General features: G+C 51.4%; 1 protein-coding gene and 1 non-coding gene across 2 annotated transcripts in view; both read left to right on the forward strand.

Annotated features, from left to right (window-relative positions):
- XXYLT1 (xyloside xylosyltransferase 1) overlaps positions 1 to 20,659 on the forward strand; it is a 202,059-nt gene that overhangs the window by 23,012 nt on the left and 158,388 nt on the right. Inside the window, exon 2 of the mRNA XM_066347160.1 lies at positions 12,128 to 12,275. Coding sequence (XP_066203257.1) covers positions 12,128 to 12,275 — 148 coding nt within the window. The remainder of the gene's footprint in view (positions 1 to 12,127; positions 12,276 to 20,659) is intronic.
- Positions 13,140 to 13,215, forward strand: TRNAD-GUC (transfer RNA aspartic acid (anticodon GUC)). Its single transcript has one exon. It is a non-coding gene; the product is annotated as a tRNA-Asp (tRNA).

Genomic DNA, 20,659 nt, shown 5'->3' on the forward strand with positions numbered 1-20,659 from the left:
GTGGGTGGGAACAGCGAGGGGAGGCCGGAGGGGGAGGTGCCTGGCGTGTGTGAGGAGCAGCAGCAAGGCCAGGGCCACAGAGGGGCGGCTGGAGGACGGGTGGGACAGGGTGGCAGGCCCAGCGGGTGGTCGCACCCGGCCCCGCCCAGGGAGGATTCTGGCTCTGACGGGGTGAGAGGAGCAGCAGCAAGGCCAGGGCCACAGAGGGGCGGCTGGAGGACGGGTGGGACAGGGTGGCAGGCCCAGCGGGTGGTCGCACCCGGCCCCGCCCAGGGAGGATTCTGGCTCTGACGGGGTGATAGGAGCAGCTGCTCTGAGTTTTGCACAGAGAAGGGTTACCAGCTGCTGTGTGGACGACAGAGTTAAAGGGAGACCTGTTGGCGGTCGCTGTCCTGGCCCAGGGGAAGAGAGGACGGTGGCTTCTGGGGTGGAAGAAGTATGGGGATTCTGGACCCATCCAGGAGAAGGGCTCTTAACACACTCGAGTTTATTCAGACATGGGTTTGTGGCCTCAGGGGACGGGGCTGAGTCTGTAGTGGACACAGCCAGGGGCTCTGTCCCTGGGCCTGGGGTGCATGGGGGAAGAGGGGGTAAAGCAGGAGAATGGTGGAGTGGGGGCAGCCCCTAGTAACTGAGAGGTGGTTTGCACTCTGAAATCCGAAAGGCCTGGGCTTAAATCTGGGCCTCGGCCATCCACCAAGTCACCTTGGACAGGTGACTTCACCTCTCTGGCCACGACCACCTTGACTATAAAGGACACAAGTCATGGTGAGGATCGGATGAGTTCATGCTTGTCTGTGCTGCTGCTGACACGCTGTGGTCCCAGGATGAGCACTTGCCGTGCCTAGCACGGTGGGGCCTGGGGAAGTGCGGGGCGTTGACGTGGCCCGGGAGGCTGTCTTAGTCGAGGTTCCTGGAAGGGAGTTAGTGAAGCAGCTTTAGATGAGGAATCAGGAGATCCACTCCTGACGTCAGCTGTGTGTGACCTTGGGGATAGCAGGCACTCAGTCTGAACACCTCCCGATGGCCAGTTCTCTGCTCGGCATTTTAAACACCTCATCTCACCCGCAAAGGGGGGCGAAGGACTTGAACAGTGTCTCTGGTCACATCATCTGAATGTTTCAAACCTTCACGGTTTTGCAGTACCCTAGAACTGTCTGCAGCAGTCCCTGCTTGACTTGTGGTTGACTGACTCACCTTCCCCGCTTTTTCCTTAGCCTCTCCTTCAGTACTAGTTGTGAAATCATCGTTCTGAAGTGTTAGTAATTACTCTAGTATTTTACTTATCAAATCCGTAAGAATTAAGATAAAATGGTTGATCTGTGTGCCTCCTTCAGGTCCCTCTTGTAGCACTGCAGAGGTATGTGCCACCTCGGGGAGCACTGGGCAGGGTGGGTTGTGACTGACACCGAGGACAGCGGGCAGCCTTGGAAGCTGACGGAGCCTTCCTGGAGTCTGACTGGTCTGAGCTCTGCAGGGTGCTGTGGGGGCTGCTTGGGCCCCAGCTGTGTCCCTGTCCTAGAGAGCCAGGAGGGGCCAGTCAGACTGAGGCTGAGCTGGCCTATGGGGGGGGGGGTGTGGAGCAGGTCAGCTTCCTGCCTAGTGGAGCCCGATGGGTATCACTTATAAAGCCACAGTTTTCTTGGGAGGTCACAGGTCATGGGAAATTACTACACAAAAAACAAATCGAGGGATCTGGTGAAGACCTGATGGACCTACGACCCCTGGACTTCCTGGTGAGGAGGACGAGGGACAGCAGATGCCGAGATTTCACAGAGAAATCCTGATAGTGCGGGGTTCCTGTCTTCCATCTGCCCTCCTTCCTTTCTTTTTTTCTATCTCATAATCATTTATCTCTGTGGTAGAAAATGTTATTTTGTAGAAAACTGCTTCCTACGGTCAGGTAAATTTAGCATTGCATCTGTAAAAAAAAAGCCCTCATAATTTGTGAAAGAGGTGAATTAAAGAATGATCATATGCACTATGTAAGGCACGCTTGTTTTTTTAAAGATTTCGGGGGGGCGGGCGGGGAGAGAGACAAACAGGCAGGCAGGAACGGAGAGAGATGAGAAGTGTCAGCTTGTAGTTGCATCACTTTTAGTTGTTCATTGATTGCTTTTCATGTGTGCCTTGACAGAGGATGGGGGCTCAAGCTGAGAGAGGGATCCCTTGCTCAAGCCAGCAACCTTGGGTTTTAGGCTAGTGACCTTGGGCTCAAGGCAGCGACTTTGGGATTATGTTGATGATCCTTCACTCAAGCCAGCAACCCTGTGCTCAAGCTGGATGAGCCCATGCTCAGGCTGGTGACCTCGGGATTTCGAACCTGGGACCTCAGCATCCCAGGTTGATGCTCTATCCACTGCACCATCACTGGTCAGTCTTTTTAAAAGATTATATTTATTGATTTTAGAGAGTGAGAGAGAGAGAGAAAGAGAGGGAGGAAGGAGTAGGAAGCATCAACTTGTAGTAGTTGCTTCTTGTATGTGTCTTGATTGGGCAAGCCTGGGGTTTTTAACTGGCGACCTCAGCATTCCAGGTTGATGCTTTATCCACTGTGCCACCACAGGTCTGGCTAAGGCATGCTTGGTTTAAAAAGTGACCACTAAGTATTGTTTAGTGAGTGCATTTGTTTTTAGGTACCTGTTCAGTGTTGAAAGACAGAACTGAGACAGGAGGCTGGGGCACCAGGGGGCAAGTGGCCAGGGGAAGGTGATGGGCTGTGAGAGTTAGATGCAAAACTGTGGAAATTATGGATTCATGCTATGGGGCCCTTCAGCTATGACAGGACTATCTGGAAGGCATGGGCCATAGTCTGATGTCACCGTCAGCTAGTCATGAACATTTACAGCGTCTGGAAGATGATCACAGACCTTTTTTTTTGCTCCCACTTTTTAAAATTGGTGTCACCTTATGATTCATTCATCATTAGCCTCAGAGAAGCATCTGGGTCTCCCTTGGCCTCTCTCCACTCCTGTCTTTTCTTGGATTCTTCCTTGGCCTCCATGGACATGGCTCCATCCCTTTGGTTTGCCATGGTTCCTGGTGGTCATCCTGGAAATTCTCGTTGAAGGCCTGGAAGTTTGCAGGTCTACTGTACAGAGCAACCATAAGACACACCAGCCGTTTGTTTTTGCTTATTGTATATACACAACCTTTATGCATTGTTGTGCTAACAATGTCTTCATCTCTCTAACTGCTTGCCAGAGACCCTCTTACCACTGGAGGTGAGGGGGACAAGGACAGATGAGGGTGAAGAAAGTTAGTACAGCCACACTGGGCACACAGAGGGCACTGTGCCCAGTTCCTTAGCCCGGCTCATTCTCCTCCAGTCACTGGTGGCCTGCTCTTTCTTGGGTCTCATTGCTTGTATCCTCTGTTGGGGACTCCTGAGTCAACAGAGAATTGAAGTTCGAAAGGGTAAGGGCATTTATATTTGCCATTTATCCTTTCCTCATTATAGGCAAGAAACTAAAACATGGTGACATGAATGGGGCTAGATCGAGGAGCTGGAGAGAAGGACCATCCATCTGTGTGAGATCGTACAGCCCTCTCTCCCTCCACCAGGGTACACACCCACAGATCCTTCAGCTGCCCCTCAGATAAGAGGATCTTGGACCTTTTGCCACCTGGTCTTCTCTTTGGACACACTCCGGAAGTTTGCCCACGCCTCCTGCAGTGTGATTCCTAGACTAAACCCAGCCTGTACCCTGAGGCAGTCTGACTGAGGGGCCATCTGTCATCTCCCTTTTCAAAGTGTCTGGGGATCACCTGCAGTAAAATCATTCGGGATGGTGTTTAAATGAAGGTGCCCGAGCCTCACCCCAGACCCTGGTTCAGAACGCCTGGGGTGAGGACCCAGGAGCCTGCATTTTATAAGACCCCCCAGCGAGAATCTGTGCACACTGAAGCTGGAGAGCCTCGGGCCCAGGCCACCCTCCTGCTAGTGAGGCGGGAGCTCGCAGGCTCGCTGGACTCACGGCTCCTGTTGCTGGTGTTGGGCCCGCCATCACCTGCAGCCCAGATATGATAACCTGGTCATACCAAGGGTTTAGAGAACTGGGATAAAGTTCATCTGCTCAAATGTTGGGACTCTTGTAAAGGTCCTAGAACATTAACTGCAGATCTGGCTATCTGATGGTGCAGGAAGTGTGAAGTGGAGATGAGGGTGAGGAGGGAACCAGACAGGGTGTGTTGCAGCGACCGGATGTCCTGCCGTGAGGAAGATGGGAAGAGCTGTAAATAAAGTAGGTTATGAGGATGAGTGTTGGATATTTCTCTGGAAATTAGACAGGCAAACTTCCTTTTTTTCTCTTCAGCCACTTGCAGTTCTGCCTTACAAAACCTGACTAGGCGGTGGCGCTGTGGATAGAGCATCAGCCTGGGACGCTGAGGACCCAGGTTTGAAACCCAATGGTTGCCAGCTTGAGTGTGGGCTCACCAGCTTGAGTGTGGGATCATAGACATGACCCCATGGTCACTGGCTTGAGCCCAAGATCTCTGGCTTGAGCAAGGTGTCTCTGGTTTAGCTGGAGCCCCTTGGTGAAGGCACATATGAGAAAGCAATCAATGAACAATTAAAATGAATTGAAGAGTTGATGCTTCTCATCTCTTTCTCTTCCAGTCTGTCTGTCTCTCTTTCCCCCAACCCCCCCAAAGAACAACAGCAAAAACTGTACATCAATTATAATTTTTATCTTTTTTTACATAAAATGAACAAATTCAGAGCATTTTCTTTTATGCTGGGAGACCTTTGGTTTTAAAGAGAGTTAAAGTTATTGGAGGCAGTCAAGAGGCACTCACTAATAACCGATAGTGTTTTGAGTACTTGAGAGTGGTTTTTAAAAAGAGCTCAGCAGATCTCTTTGTTGCTCTACCCATCTGTCATCTATCATTCAGTCATTTATCTATCGCTCCCAAGTCCAGGAAAACTTCATTTAAGGAAACACCTTGGAGGGTATCATTTCAGAAACAAAATTAAATTATAGGGCTTAGTTATTCTGAAGCACCGTGCAGGTTGGGTACAAAATTTGTTAGGCAACAACTGCTAGTGACAAAGTGACTAGAGATCCTCTTACCACTGGAGATGAGGAGGGCAGCCAGCCCCACAGACGTTCTAACCATCAAGTTACAGGTGATAAGGAGACTCGTACTCCTGAAGGTTTAGAGTACGTCTCATGGGGAAGAAACTCCTCTCCGCTGGGCTGGAGATGGGGAAGTGCAGGACACACCTGGGGGGACCCCGGGGCTAGGAGGAGCTGGGCTTCTCAGTCTCAGGAGCCGCCCTGCAGAGGCACCCCTGTCCTGGCGCAGGTGGTCGCCTTACCTTGTCTTTTCTCGCTGCTCACTCGTTTGCTCAATTCTTCTTACAGCAAGTGTGTGCTGAGCTTCCACTGCATGTGAAACACTTGGCTAAGAGCTGGATGCGTAGCAGTGAGCAAGACAGACAAGGTCCCTTTTTCATGGTGCCTTATGGGCTGGTCGTCCTGGGCAGAGGGGGGTGGTAAAAGACTAAATGCAACCTTTCAGGTGGCAACGGTGCCATGGAGAGAAAAAAATCTGAAAATGGAATAGCCAGGACTGGTTGTGTGTGTGTGTGTGTGTGTGTGTGTGTGTGTGTGTGTGCACGCGCGTGCGCTGTTGGGGGGGTGCATTTTGTTGGCCGGGAAGATTTCAGGAGTTGACTTTTGAACTAACACCTGAATCACTTGAAGGGTCTAGGCATCTGTAGATTCTGGGGGAGAGCCTTCTGAAAAAGGCGGCAGCCAGTGGACGGACCCTGAGGTGTAAAAACGTCTGTGGCATTGAAAACTGCCAGTCTGTTAGATTTTTCTTTCCTTCATAGAAATCTGCCTTTGCAGTCATAGTGCAAGTCGATGAGAAAATTTTTGTCCCCAGAAAAGCATTTTTTCCTTAAGTTCTTGTTGGAATCAATTACTAAGATGACAAGATAAGGAATGCATTTTTGGGAGCTGCCCAGCCTGGGGTGGGGCCCACTCTCTCCTCATCCACTGCCCTCACTCAGAGCAGGTCACTCCATGGTACTTGTGCAAGAACGCTGTGGGGCGGGGCCGATGGGAGACCCGCCTCCCTCTGAGAAGGCACAAACAGCTCCTCTTGGGGAATGCCCCAAATACCTGTCAGGTCCCTGAACAACCTGCCCTTGAACTTGAAGAAGCCTTTCCTCCTCCTGTCTTCCCTGGTGCCCCACCAGGCTGGGGGAGGTATACAAGCAGGGAGCCAGCACAGGGGACGTGCTGTTTCTAACTGTGGGGCAGATAGCCTTACTTAGTGACTTTTTCTGATATATTAGGACCTCTGCAATCAGAACTGTGTTTAATCTACTTACTGGTTCAGATTATTTTAGTAAGTTTACAAACATGGTGTGCAAGTTTCTCCATGCTAAGCATGAAGAGTGTGGGAGAAGCCTTCTGGTTGGACACTGGGCAGTGCCTAGCAGAGGTAGGACTGAGGGGGGGCTGAGCAAGCAGGAGGCAGGACCTGGGACCACCTTCCATCCTAGTCAGGGCACCTCAGAGCCAGGTAGCTCTGATTATTGCCATGTGGTACCTTGGGCTATGTATTACAGAATGCATTCTTTTCCCAGATCTGGGTATTCAGTACTGGAAAGTCATTTTAACTGCATTGGAATGTGGTGGTATGTCAGCTGTCTTTATCAGGCTCCTACTTCATTCCTCACAAAATTCCTATGAGATGGGCCCCATAATTCTTCCCCATTTTATAGAGGAGATAAAGTTTAAGTATTTGACCAGGGTTGCCAGGCCATCGAGTGGTGGAGTTAGCATGTGAACCCAGAGCTGCGAACCCACATCTGTGCTTGACTCTTGGAGGCACCCATCCCCATCACTGGCATGATTCCAGCCAAAACTGGGTGCCCTCAGAGCTGGGGTGAAGCTCCATGGGGGGGGTGCGAGTTTGCCCACCCATTGCCACTGACTGACGATGGCACACTTTCTTGGTGACTCCAGATGTTGCCATAGAATCCTTCCTACCCTCAAGGCAAGTGGACATCTACTTGCTGTTCCTACAGTAGACGGATTCCAGCATGTGACAGGCGCCAGAGTGTTAGGTGTGGGTCGGTTTCCCAGAGCTTTGCGTTGTTACAGTGCAGCCAGCAGCTTTTCCAGGAACAGGCTCTGCTGAGCACTGCTGTCGGCTGGAGCAGCTGTTCAGCAGGCGTTGGTGTTTCCTGGAAACCTGGTGTCTCTGCACCCAGGCCAAGCTCCTGCCACCTCCCTTCTTGGCTCCAAGAGCTGGTGTGACCTGGTTCCCAGTGGGACATGCCAACTGATAAATGAGTTTTCTCCATCAAGTTGAGCTAAGGCTTGGCATGGCTTTATGCCTCTGGTGAATGTTTAGGGGAGCAGTGGTCTGGTTTTTCAGGCCTTTCTGTGCCAGCAAGCCCAGGGCCAGGCTGGTGAAAACGTCTTCCCCTGCCTGGCACCAGGCTTGCTGTTCTGGTTGCTTTGGCCTCCCCGTGTTGGAAGTGTTGAGAACGTGCTGTACACAGTGGATATGAGGCAAGCCTGCCCCTCTCCCCTCCCCCAGTTGTTCTTTTTATTAAAAGATTTGAGTCTTTTCAAAGTCTCATGTTACATAGTGCTCTCTCAACTACATGCTTTATTTTGAAAGGCAAAGTACAGCTTGAGAACACAGCCGAAACAGCCTTAGTCATTATTGAATTTGGGTGCTGCTAAAAGTCACAGGACAGCATTAATTGCGAATGGAAGGAGGCAAAGGCATGGAACAGATTCAGTACTTATTCCTGGGGCTTTGATCCTATAAGAGTGGACTATTGGTATAAGTGAGCCTTTAAAAATCCCCAGTAAAAGGAAGGTAATGAGTGGCTACAAATATATATGATTATAGGCTGTTGGAAAAACCAGCTGCCTTAATGATATGAACATAGGTTCTTTTGGGTTAGGATACAATTTCCAGTGACAGCACCCTACGTAATTTCACAAGGAGCTACCTCTAGCATCTGAAGTAGATGACAAGGATGATGTGTTCTGGAAAACTGCTTGGACTACTCAACTTGACTCTAGGATTGGTAAAGGCATTAAGGTTGAGGATGTTAAATATATGTAAATGAATATAATATTTTTTTTATTTTTATTTTTTTCATTTTTCTGAAGCTGGAAACAGGGAGAGACAGTCAGACAGACTCCTGTATGCGCCCAACCGGGATCCACCCGGCACGCCCACCATGGGGCGAAGCTCTGCCCACCAGGGGGCGATGCTCTGCCTATCCTGGGCGTCGCCATGTTGCGACCAGAGCCACTCTAGCGCCTGAGGCAGAGGCCACAGAGCCATCCCCAGCGCCCGGGCCATCTTTGCTCCAATGGAGCCTTGGCTGCGGGAGGGGGAGAGACAGAGAGGAAAGCGTGGCGGAGGGGTGGAGAAGCAAATGGGCGCTTCTCCTGTGTGCCCTGGCCGGGAATCGAACCCGGGTCCTCCGCACGCTAGGCCGACGCTCTACCGCTGAGCCAACCGGCCAGGGCCTGAATATAATATTTAGATAAAAGTTACAAATAGTGATTTGACTTTTTAATCTACTTCCCTAAAAATCATATAGTCAAGTTGGTGCAAACCATTTCTGGGTTCTCTTTGACCAATTGCTTTCAATATGAGAGTTACCTTATATTCCTGGTTTTCTAGGTTATGTGATAATTCTTCCTGCAGCCCCTGATGTGGGGAATTTGGAAAAGAGGAGGAATGGAGGGAGGGTAGCATTTTCTCTGCCCTTCTCCCTCCCTTTTTCTCTTTCTCCATCACTCTTGCTTCTCTATGCCTTCCGGCACTAGACCTTGCCATTGGGAGATCATGGCTTGCAAACGTGTTGTAGACATCAGGAGGCCTGGGTGTTCTGATTCTCACTTGCAGTGTCTGTGGTTTGGTTCTTGCTGCATAAAGCGTATTCTATGGAACATATTAGTTTATCTTTAAGCAGATGTATTATATGAAATATTCATTGGAGCAGGCTTTACCATACAGCACTTGGAACAATGTACTGAGTACAGTTTGTCCATATAAATCTGTTAATGCTAATGGGATGTAATAGTCTCCCAGGAAGCTTTGGGGTGAGATGAGGGCCTGAGTATGGGAAGAATCTGACTGCTGAAGTCTCTCTCTCCCTTAGCTTGACAGTGGCAGGGCCTGCTTGGGGGGTGTGGGTGTGGTTAGACATCCATTCTCTTTTTTAGTGAATGCAGAGGCTTCCGTTTCTGTGACACTCTCCTCGTCAGCTGCAGCTTCCTGTCAGATTCCAGGTTCCAGCAGTGGTGCTGGGTGTCATGAAGTTCACAGGGAGAAGCTGGCTGTGAGGGAAGACTGCTCTGAGGAGAGGGGTTCGGGGGGCTGTAGAGGGAGGTGAAGGCAGGGTGCTAGCACTCCGGACCAAGTACAGGGTGGCATCCCCTGGGCTAGCCTCTTGATCTGCATGTCCCAGGTAGTCTTAACAAGCTACCATAGGAGGTGGATATTACCATTTTTGTCCTTGAGGCTCAGAGAGGTTTAGTGAGTTGCCCAAAGTGCGATTCATTTAGTTCAACTAACCTGTACTGATTGGTAGCCTGCCCAGGGTCCAAGGGCTGGCACAGGGCACAGAGCAGGCACAGCTTCTGGCCTCAAGGCATGCCCCATACAGTCGGTGTGGAAACATAGCTGTGGAGAATCAGACAGGGAAGTGGAGTCTTCCGCTGGGTGATACAGGGTGTACCTGAGGGCATGGCGAGCTGTGGCAGGCTGTGCAAAGGCTGTAGTACGTGTCCAAGCCAGTTTGGAAGGGGGATAGGAGTTTACCAGGCAGATGGGGGCCGGCAGGGGGGGCAGGGCTGGGAGAGGGGGTCCCAGACAGTTTGAAGAGCAGGTACAAATATACAAAGACATAGATAGGGCACCAAGGTGTGGTGGGCAGGGTGAGGACTGCTGGGCTTAGTTCTGTCCAGTCCCCAGAGGAGGGCGGGCGGGAGGGACAGGTAGTCAGAGCCACCAGTGCAGGGCCTCATACGCCTCATTGGGAAATGTGGACGGTGACAGAGGGCAGTGAGGAGCTGTCGGAGTACTTGAAGCCAGGGAAAGAGAGAAATGAATTTGTATATATAGAAGATTGTTCAAGAGGCACAACAGAGGCTGATTTGGAGGTGGCAAGGCCGGGGACACCGTGTCTGGGTTTGTGATGCCTGTGTAGTCAGGAAGTCACAGGGGCAGGGTGGGGGCAGCTCATGTGGGTAGCAGGCGAAAGATAGAATTTGGAGCTAGTCTGAATTCCCCATCTCAGGTTGAGAGGCCACAAAAAGAAAAAGTAAAAGTAAAAGAAAAAAAGTAGCCAGAAAAAGGGTAAAGGAAAATAATATATTAGAAATGTCAAGAAATGTAAAAGAGACTTCTCTGAGGAGATTCGATTTTAAAGGATTACAGTTAGATGAGGAGTAACATGATATAAAAGTTTTTCTAAGTTTTATAGTGTTTTAGAAATTTAAGTAGACTAGACCTAAGGATAAAAGCAAACACGTGAGTGAGTTCAGCTAAAACCAGATTTCTGGCCAGAAGCAGAACGGCAAGCAGGAGGCAGCAGACAGGGTGGTTATCACCCTGCGGCCTGAGAGCTGATGCTTCTCACGGTGTGGCAGCTGAAGGCTCTGGGAGTGCAGGCTGGGCAGGTGGCACCATGAGGCCAGGCCAGAAAGGAGCCTGGGCAGAGTGAGTGACAGAATGAGTCCGCCTGCTTGAGAACTTCTTGGGTACCACCCACACATGGATTTTCTCCTGCTGACATGGCCACTGACCATGTAAGTGAGCCAGTCAGGGGATTCATGTGACCACTCCTTTCACTGTTGGTGTCCGGTTCAGACGGGTGCTTGTCCCTGCAATTGGCATGGTGGTGGCTGAGCGGCGTTGGCAGCCTTGCAGGCTGGTATTGTCCTTTTGTCTTTCGGGGAAGAGGGAGGTGGAGGGGTCATCAACAGACTGCTTGTGAGAGGGGGGTGGTGGAGGAGAAATATCTGGGCTTCTGGCTTGCGCTGCATTTGTTGAGTGTCTCTTGGGTACAGTGGAGTTTTCTAGGTGTTGCAGGGCACACAGAGCAGCAGGGAAAACTTAAAAGAAGTACGTGAGCAGGGTGTGGGGTAGTTTGGTATCTTGACTAAGGCTGGGCTCCAGGAGGGATGGACTTATTCTGGACTAATGTCAAATAAGGAACCAATTCATTAGTGTCCCATTCGTCTACTCTAATCACTGGTCCTGCTGATGTCTTCCCCCCTTGTTGGTTGCTGTTAAGGAAAGAGGGTGCATTTATAGTGGGAAGAGCATGGGGCTTGGAATCTGAAGACCAGGGTTTAAGTGCTAGGTCTGCCACTTACTAGCTTGGTGACCTGAGGCAAGTATAACCTGTATGAACACCTGCTTGTTTGTCATTTGGAGCTATAATAATGACGTCTGCCTCACTGAGGTCCCAGGTTGTCATGGGCTCAGTGTGTGTATGAGAGAATAAACTGCAGAGCTGGGCTGAACAGTGGTGACATCTAGACTCTGCACGTTCAGAGGTTATTCCTTATACCTCTCACAGCATCTCCAACATGTCTGGGACACTCGTGAATGCCAGTAGGGTTGCTGGATGCATTTCCTGTGGCATTAGGCATTTTCCCAGCCCGTTTTCCAGGGACCCTCTCACTGTCCACACTTTGGACAAGGAGGTGGCACAGCTGACTGGCCTTTGGGACATGTGGCAGCCCCCAGGAGTGGTGATGCTGGGGCCAGGCTAGTCACTCAGGTGTGCTGAGGGCTCTGATTTTAGGACCTGACAGTTTCACATGGTTTCCAGTCACTAGGCACAAAGCCACCTTCACGACGGCCCAGGTGGAAGTTCGGAGCCGAAAGCAGTCTGGGGGCTGCTCCCATTCCCCTCCTTACTCCCACTCCTCTTCCACTATGCCCTCCACGTGCCTGCACGCCCTTCACACCGGATGGCCCCGTCCCCAAAGTCCACATTGTTTCAGTTCCCTGAACTCTCACTTGCTGGTGAGCTTGGGGAGCCACACTGTCTGGATGTGTGTGCTGGGTGTCCAGAGCCGGCTTGCTCACTGCTGTGGTTTCCTCTTGCCTGCTGCAGGTCGTTTTCCACGATGTTGCTGTGCTGACGGACAAGCTCTTTCCCATCGTGCAGGCTATGCAGAAGCTCTTCAGCGCTGGCTCCGGGACCTACTACAGCGACTCCATCTTCTTCCTCTCGGTGGCCATGCACCAGATCATGCCCAAAGGTAACCTGGACTGCCGGCCTCCGGTATCTGACGTTTGCCTCTGTTTCCCTGGCTCTAGTACTGCCGATGCCCTGTATCAGAGGGCTCCCCTAGAACACAGAGAGGGCAAGGGGCCAGCAACGCCCTTTGCGTAGCACCTTCCTGCCCTGAGAGGCGAGGGCAGGGCCCTCGGTTGCATAGCTCCCATAGTATGAGTGGTGCAGTGTGGTGTCCGTGGACTCAGGGCATTTGGGCTCTGGCCCTGACTCTGCCCCTTGCACACACCCTGCCTCTGGGACTCAGTTTGCTCATCTGATAAATGGCAGGTAGGACTCGTGACTCTCCATCCAAATTTGTGATCCTGTTCCTTCTAATTTGAATCTGTACTTGCCTGACTTTAAAATATCAAATCTAAATGTGAGAGATGCAAATTACAACTGAGTAGTACTTTTTTCTTATTTATTTATTTTTTTGTATTTTTCTGAAGTTGGAAATGGGGAGGCAGTCAGACAGACTCCCGCATGCGCCCGACCGGGATCCACCCAGCATGCCCACCAGGGGGCGTTGCTCTGCCCCTCTGGGGTGTCACTCTGTTGCATCCAGAGCCATTCTAGCACCTGAGGCAGAGGCCATGGAACCATCCTCAGTGCCCGGGCCAACTTTGCTTCAATGGAGCCTTGGCTGTGGGAGGGAAAGAGAGATACTGAGAGGAAGGAGAGGAGGAGGGGTGGAGAAGCAGATGGGTGCTTCTCCTGTGTGTCCTGGCCGGGAATCGAACCTGGGACTCCTGCATGACAGGCTGATGCTCTACCACTGAGCCAACCGTCCAGGGCGAGTAGCACTTTTTTCTTTAAACTCTAATGTCCAATTAAAAGGTTTTCTGGGGCCCTGGCCGGTTAGCTCAGTGGTAGAGCGTCGGCCTGTCATGCAGGAGTCCCAGGTTCGATTCCCGGCCAGGGCACACAGGAGAAGCACCCATCTACTTCTCCACCCCTCCCCCTCTCCTTCCTCTCTGTCTCTCTCTTCCCCTCCCGCAGTGAGGCTCCATTGGAGCAGAGATGGCCCGGGCGCTGGGGATGGCTCCTTGGCCTCTGCCCCAGGCGCTGAAGTGGCTCTGGTCGCGACAGAGCGACGCCCCGGAGGGGCAGAGCATCGCCCCCTGGTGGGCAGAGTGTCGCCCCCTGGTGGGCGTGCTGGGTGGATCCCAGTCGGGCACATGCGGGAGTCTGTCTAACTGTCTCTCCCGGTTTCCAGCTTCAGAAAAATACATAAAAAAATAAAAAAAAATAAAAAAAATAAAAAGGTTTTCTGGGGTTTGGTCCCTCCAGGACAGAAGAGACACGATTGTCTGGTGGGTGATGGGTCAGCCTTCTGTGGAAGTGCTAGCACGTTCACTCATCCTTGGACTAGAAGTCTGTGGTAGCCTCACTCGAAGGGGTGTCCCAGGCTTCTGGATTCTTCTCCAGATGGTCCTTGATTGATTTTGGAGTCCTGGATATTGCCCAGTTTCTGACTATGGTGAACCATGACATGAGCCTTTTAGGGGAGAGGGGAGAAGTTTGGGGGTCTTGGGGTAGCAACTCTCTGGCTGTGACTGGCTGAGTTCCCAGCAGTGCCCAGACCAGACAGACCGACTGCCTAGGGAACAGCCGGGACATCTGGTGGAGGCCCGCTGCTCCGGCCCAGCAGACAGAAGTGAGGGTGTCCAGAGCACCGGCATTTGAAGGGGTCTGGTAAGCCAGGGAGTTCAGGAGTTGGAGGCTGAAGCTCGGCTTCTTTGACAGGTTGTCATACCAGAGGAGAATCTAGACTTTGTCTACACAAAGCAAGTTCCTGCACTACGAAGGCCCTGGAATGTTCTCTTAGCTGTAAGACAAGGGCTCAGGGAGCTTCATGGGGCAAGGTCTGAGGAGAGAGGAGACAAGTTCACCAAAAGGACCGGGAGAAGAGAGAGACTGAGGACTTGAGTGATTGGCCCAGGGTTATAGAGCCATTTAAGTGGCCGATCTGTCTGACGTGGAGGCCTACTTCTTCAAATAGCAGTTACCTCCACTCCCAGGTGGGCCATAGGGCTCTCTCTCTCTCTCTCTCTCTCTCTCTCTCTCGGCAGGCCTGGTGTAGATGCTCAGACTGGAGGGAGGTGTGCTTCCTGCTCTCCTGGTTTCTAGGAGGGCCAGACAGATGTAGGTGCTGGTTCTTGCTCTGAGGCTCAGTATTTGCATGTCTGAGCCATTGTCTTTGTAGGCCTCGGTCTCCTCATCTGTAAATGGTGAGTCTGATCTAGTGAGCTGTTTTGATTGAAGGGTCCAGGGTCACAGGAATCCCCTTTGGGGTTCTGTAGTTTGAGAAGCCAAGGGAAGAGTGGTTCTACCTTATCCTGCCTCTCCTGCCCACACTGCACTCCTAGCAGTCTTTTTTTTTTTTTTTTTTTTGTATTTTTCTGAAGCTGGAAACAGGGAGAGACAGTCAGACAGACTCCCGCATGCGCCCGACCGGGATCCACCCGGCACGCCCACCAGGGGCGACGCTCTGCCCACCGGGGGCAATGCTCTGCCCCTCCGGGGCGTCACTCTGCCGCGACCAGAGCCACTCTAGCGCCTGGGACAGAGGCCAAGTGGCCATCCCCAGCACCCGGGCCATCCTTGCTCCAATGGAGCTTTGGCTGCGGGAGGGGAAGAGAGAGACAGAGAGGAAGGGGGGGGGGGAGAAGCAAATGGGCGCTTCTCCTATGTGCCCTGGCTGGGAATCGAACCCGGGTCCCCCGCATGCCAGGCCGATGCTCTACTGCTGAACCAACCGGCCAGGGCCACTCCTAGCAGTCTTTTTTTTAGTGAGAGGAGGGGAAGCAGAGAGACACTTCCTCATGCGCCCAGAATGGGATCCACCTGGCAAGCCCACTAGGGGATGATGCTCTGCCCATCTAGGGCCATTACTCCATTCCTCAGCAGCTGAGCCTCTTTTTAGCACCTGAGGCGGAGGCCACAGAGCCATCTTCAGCACCTGAGGCCAGCTCGCTTGAGCCATGGCCATGGGAGGGGAAGAAAGAGAGTGAAGGGGGAGGGGTGGAGAAGCAGATGGTCACTTCTCCTGTGTGCTCTGACTGGGAATCAAACCTCGGACATCCACACACCGTGCTGACGCTCTACCACTGAGCCAGCCGGCCAGGGCCCTAGCAGTCTGTCTTGATCACTGTGTAGATCAGACTTTGGAATAGGGTTCTATTTAGTCAGAGTTCCGTGATTAAACTAATTTAAGAGTGCCGACTAGATGGGCCTTTAGGGCTTGACCAGTCCTGTTGTTTCACATGCATGATTGGCTTTGACTGAAATGCTGTGACCGAAGAGTCGACAGAAATTAGCAGGAAATCTGGGAGGGGGCGTGCCTGGCCTTCCTTTCCCTCCTTCCCTTGCCAGCTGTTAGGTCTCTGCCCACCAGGTGCTAGACTAGACCAGGTTATGTTTTGGGGCACCAGAGGGAGGGGAAATAGACAATCCTTGTGGACTGTCAGGGCGAGAAGATATTTCTGTCTCACAGTGCTAGGGAGAGCCAGGCAGTACGCTGTGAAGTGCAGATGATGAGTTAGGGAGTCCCTCTGCCCCTCTGACTTCCCTGTTGGGCTGCCTGGCCATGCCCAGGAGACAAGGCTTTGACCAGAGCTTTGCTGTGCATGCAGCAGATCAGATCATTGGTGTCCCTCCAAGCACGGTCCCTGCCTCCGCGGGGCCTGTGTCAGGAGGTGGGGAAGGAGCCAAGTGAGATGTGCAGCGGGCAGACCCAAACCACAGTCTTTCCTCGGGTTCTTTAGATGAACAACAGTGTGCTGCCAGAGATTCATTTCTACATCTGCCCAAAGTCGGCTTCCTGAGAAGAGAGTTATTAGGAGCTACTAAAACCCGGTATTCATAAAGTGAAATGAGCAGCCCTGGCATCCCACAGAGTCGGGGGTGTTCCGCCAAGCAGTCTGGCTGCTGCACTGCGCTTGGCCACGTGCGAGGCCCCTGGGCGGCCCCTCTGGGAACCCTGCAGTGCTCCGGAGGGCGCTTTGTTTCCAGGCACTGTTAGTGCCGTCTTGATTTCGTCAGGGCTCTTTATTGCTGCCTTTTTGGTATTCATTATTTTAAATCATAGGAATTGTTTTGGGCTTTGTTGATGAATTTGTTCTTGTGTAATTGGGGCTATTTTGGTGGTTTTGTTTCACGGCATTCTTTTTCTCCCAGAAAATGAGAACGGAGCTCTTGGTGCCACCCAGGAAGGCTGAGTCAAGGAAGCTGTATTCCCCTGAGTTATGTCTTAGGAGGTCCCCTCTGGTGTTTGCCTCAGAATCCGGGTTCTTTCTCTGTATCCAAGCTCCTCCTTCCCTACACCCCCCGTAGTATAAGAATCACTGTTCTGCACTTGAACCATCTTTAAGATATGGTTACTTCTTTTTCTGTCTTCGAAGCAACACTTATTCATAAGAGAATATCTGAAAACTACATTAAAGTAGAAAAACATTATCTCTTTACTACCACATAAACATCATCACTGTTCTTGATTATCTCATATTTTCCCAACATGTAGCTTTTTAATAACTTAGGCAAAGTAGGAGTTATAGTGTATATTGAAAGCATTCTGAGTGTAACATATCCAAGTATAAAATTAAACCTTCATTTAAATAAAAAAAATGGAAGTGTACAGGTGAAGCTGTATCTCATGACATTTTCAGTTAGCGTGACTCATCACCATTTTCTACGTAAGCATAGTTGAGCAGGTTTTGAATGGTGTCATTGGACTCACGTTATCATTTCTCTGTTCTTGGCTACCCAGATGTGTTCTATTTTTTCTATGATCATACATTATACTGTGATGAATATTCACATGTGTAAAGATTATATTTTCTAATTGGGATTATTTCCTTGTAACTCCCCATGAGTGGAATTGCTGGGCCAGAGGTGACCAAAGCCAGCCTGCGTCAGGTCCCCTGCTGCCACACCATGGTCAGCCTGCACGAGGGAGGGTCTGTACCGTCTCTGAGCACACGGGTGTTCGACCTCCTGGAGAGAACTCAGGCAGCCACACAGGATGAACAGGAGGACAGTTGCCGTCCCCACTTGACAGGAGAGGAAGGGAGGAGCTGAGGTCAGGCCATTTCTCTGAGTTTCAGGGTGAGCTGGGCCTCCTGTGTGGGTTTCTGATGCCCTGGCCCAGGCTTATTCTGATGGCCAGACCCGAATGCCCAGCCTCTCACACCCACACAGTGCCTTGAAGCTTACAAAACCTAGCTCCTCTCTCCTCCTCCTTGGCCCCTCGCTGCAGCTCTTTGGAGGGGGCTGGCTGGGCTGGCCGAGGGCCAGTTTAACCCCAGGTGTTTTGCCCAAACCATCCCCTCGGGTAGCGCCACCCAGACCCCGTCTGCAGAGTGGGAAACGAAGGGGCCCTGCAGGCGAAACACGCTGGCTCCGCTTTTGGGCAGAGCTTGTTTTTCTTTCGGTTGCTGGTTGGAAGGGTCCCATGTGGCTGGCTGGTCTTGCGGCACACACTTGCCTGTCCATGTGTCCTTCATGGACATGCGGCCACTCTCACCCCCTCACTCATACCCGCAAGGCTTTTATCTCCTGTTGGTGGTGTTAGGTTTGTCATTGAAAATATCTTATGCAATCAAAGAAAAACATTTTTGCCCAACTGGAGCTGGAGGGAGTGAATAGCAGCTCTTCAGGGACTGCAGCTACCCTCTCCTGTGTCCACAGCTCCTAGGAGCCGTTGTCTCTGGATGACTGACATGGGCCATAAAAGCAGCCCTTATCAAGGCCTCTGAGCCACAATGCTTGGTGTGTGATTGTGATGGGGTTTCCCTGGCAGGGAGGGCAGGGGCCTGGACACCTGGCAGTGTGTAAAACTCCCCAGAGACCCTGGGAGACTTTCCACGTAAGGCTCCTGTCCTGTGGTCAACCCTTTGCCAACACAGGGGTCCTCGGGTACAACAGCCTCAACATACAATGTTACGAGTTTACAACGCTCACTCCCATAAAAACTTAAAAAAATTGAGACGTGTTTCAGCTTTTGCCATTAGCGTCGTACTTACGGACTACGTGGAACTACGTGGGACTATGTGGGTGAACTAGTTTGGCTGTGCACGGCGGAAGAATGTGCAGTAACGTAGCATACGAGGGAGGGAGCTGGTGTCCCCCAGTACACTTACCTGCGCCACAGTGGACTGCTAAAGCACAAGTGTTCCATTTGTGATAGGCTAGGGTGTGTTTCGACTTACACCAAAATTCAGGTTATGTCACTGTCGTAGGAACTGAATTGTGTCGTATCCCGAGGACCCCCTATACATATCCTCTGCCGGGCTCTGGTGTTTGCATGACATGGTGCTGGCCACTCTGGGTGTCTCAGAGATGTTTGTCAGGTTGCTCCTTTACGGACTCGTGGTGGGGTAGGTGGTATGGCCCAGCAGTTAGGCAGAATGTCATGAAGGCTTAAGGGTGATCTACTCAATGCTGAGGGTTTCAGAAGAGGATGAGTCATAGATATTTGGTAAGAAGAAAGAGGGCTTCATGGAAGAGGTGGTACTAGGGCTTTGGGTGAGTAAAGTTTCAATGTGTGTGGAAACAGGTAGGAAACTTTGACAGCTGGGAAGAATTGTGTTCATTTGGGAATTAGCATACCCCTTCTTTTGACAGACAGAGCAGGGCACATGTTGGGAAGTAGTGAGAGAGAAGAAGATGGTCAGGGGAGGTTGGATGTGCTGTGCAAGCTTGGGTGCCAGGCTGAGGGCTGGCCCGCCCAGGACACAGGAGACAAGACCTTTGTGGCATTTTTGACGGGGGGGAACCTGACCAGGTCCATGCTTTACGCGAGCTGATGTGTCTGAGATGGGGCGTGGATCTCAGGGGAGGTGTTAGGGTCCAGCTGCATGTCTTTTTTGAGTGTGCTGAGCTGGACATTGCGGACAGGCTGTGAGAGACTCCCTGGCATCAAGCAGCAGCTGAGGCAGAGTGTGCATGTATGTATGTGTGTGTACACATGCTGTGTGTACCGAGCATGAACACGTGCAGAAGGTGAGCTGTAGTATCCACTGAGACCTGGCAGGCGTCTCCAGCTTTGACACAGCCTCCCTCATTCCATGGGGGCCCAGGGGCTACAGTCATTACACTGACTGCAGCAGGAACAGTTATGAGCTGTCTTGCAGCGTTTAGCAACATTATGGGTTCAGAAAAAGAAGAAATGAGGTTAGGATAGTAGACAGAGCAGACAGTCTTCCATTCAGAGCTACAATTGTAGGGTTATAAACTATAAAACCAATGCAAATAATCCTGCCATCCAGTCACTTGTCTGCCAGTCCTTTCACTTTAGTATGAAGTAAACCCATCTGATCGCTGTCTTCTGAACACCAAATGGAGACAATGCCCAGAGGGAGTGACACGAATAATATGGTTGTTGGAGAGATAAATGAGGTTGAGGGAAAGGTGGAAGGAAGGAGGAAAAAGGTATTTTGGAGCCTGGTGTACTCCTAGAGCCTTTGGAGATGGGTGCAGGCTTACCTTTACAAACCCCTGAGTCCAGGCAGAGGGAAGTCAGGAGGAGAGAGGCCGACTACCTGATGAGACTTTGATGAGGTCTGAACCCTGGAAAGCTTGAGGAAATGGTTTTCCTCCATAGTACTTTCCTTCCTAGACCCTGTAAATCTTGCCCCTGGGCCCTGGAACCCAGGATTACACCATAGAAATAGGCTTTAGCCTTGCTTTATATAGAAATAGGCTATAGCCTTGCTTCTGGAGGCTAGCCTGGGCACCTGACCATTTACCCTGGTTTCCATTGCTATGGGGCTATAAAATTCCAGTTGACTGACTTCCTGATGAGGTTGGACAAAACCAGCTCCATATGAGATAGGTGATTTATATACCTTGGGCCCCAGTGGGGTCTGGAGCAGCCACTCGCTCTGGTTTGTGCCCATTCTGGGGTCATGTTTCCAGATGCCCTGTGTTTCTGTTTGTTTCCCTCCCCTCACGTTGAAGAGTAAAGTTTTGCACATTGTCCTGCCCACATCCTACACAGAGGGGGCACGGGGCCAAGTTGTGGCGGCTCCCCTGACTCAGCCTGTGTGTGTGTGTGGGGGTGACATCTCCAGACTCAGGGTCCCATGGTCACTGGCCATGAGCTATGCTGGCAGTACTGGTGTCTAGACACCTCTGTGTGCCTGGAAGGTCTCAGGGAGGTCATCCTTGGAGTGTAGGGACTGTCACGCTGACTGGTTCTGTTGGGGCTGAGGAGGGGGTATTTGAGATGAGGAAGAGGGTGTTCTCGTCTATTTGGGGACAAAATGTCCATCAGTTGCAAACCCTCATCTTTATAGAGGGTGTTCATGTTTACGTTCATAGAGGGGGCACAGCAGGCACCACGATCCCATTTTCAAGACAAGGGAA

The sequence above is a fragment of the Saccopteryx leptura genome, chromosome 8, assembly GCF_036850995.1.
Source record: "Saccopteryx leptura isolate mSacLep1 chromosome 8, mSacLep1_pri_phased_curated, whole genome shotgun sequence".
NCBI classification, from domain to species: domain Eukaryota; kingdom Metazoa; phylum Chordata; class Mammalia; order Chiroptera; family Emballonuridae; genus Saccopteryx; species Saccopteryx leptura.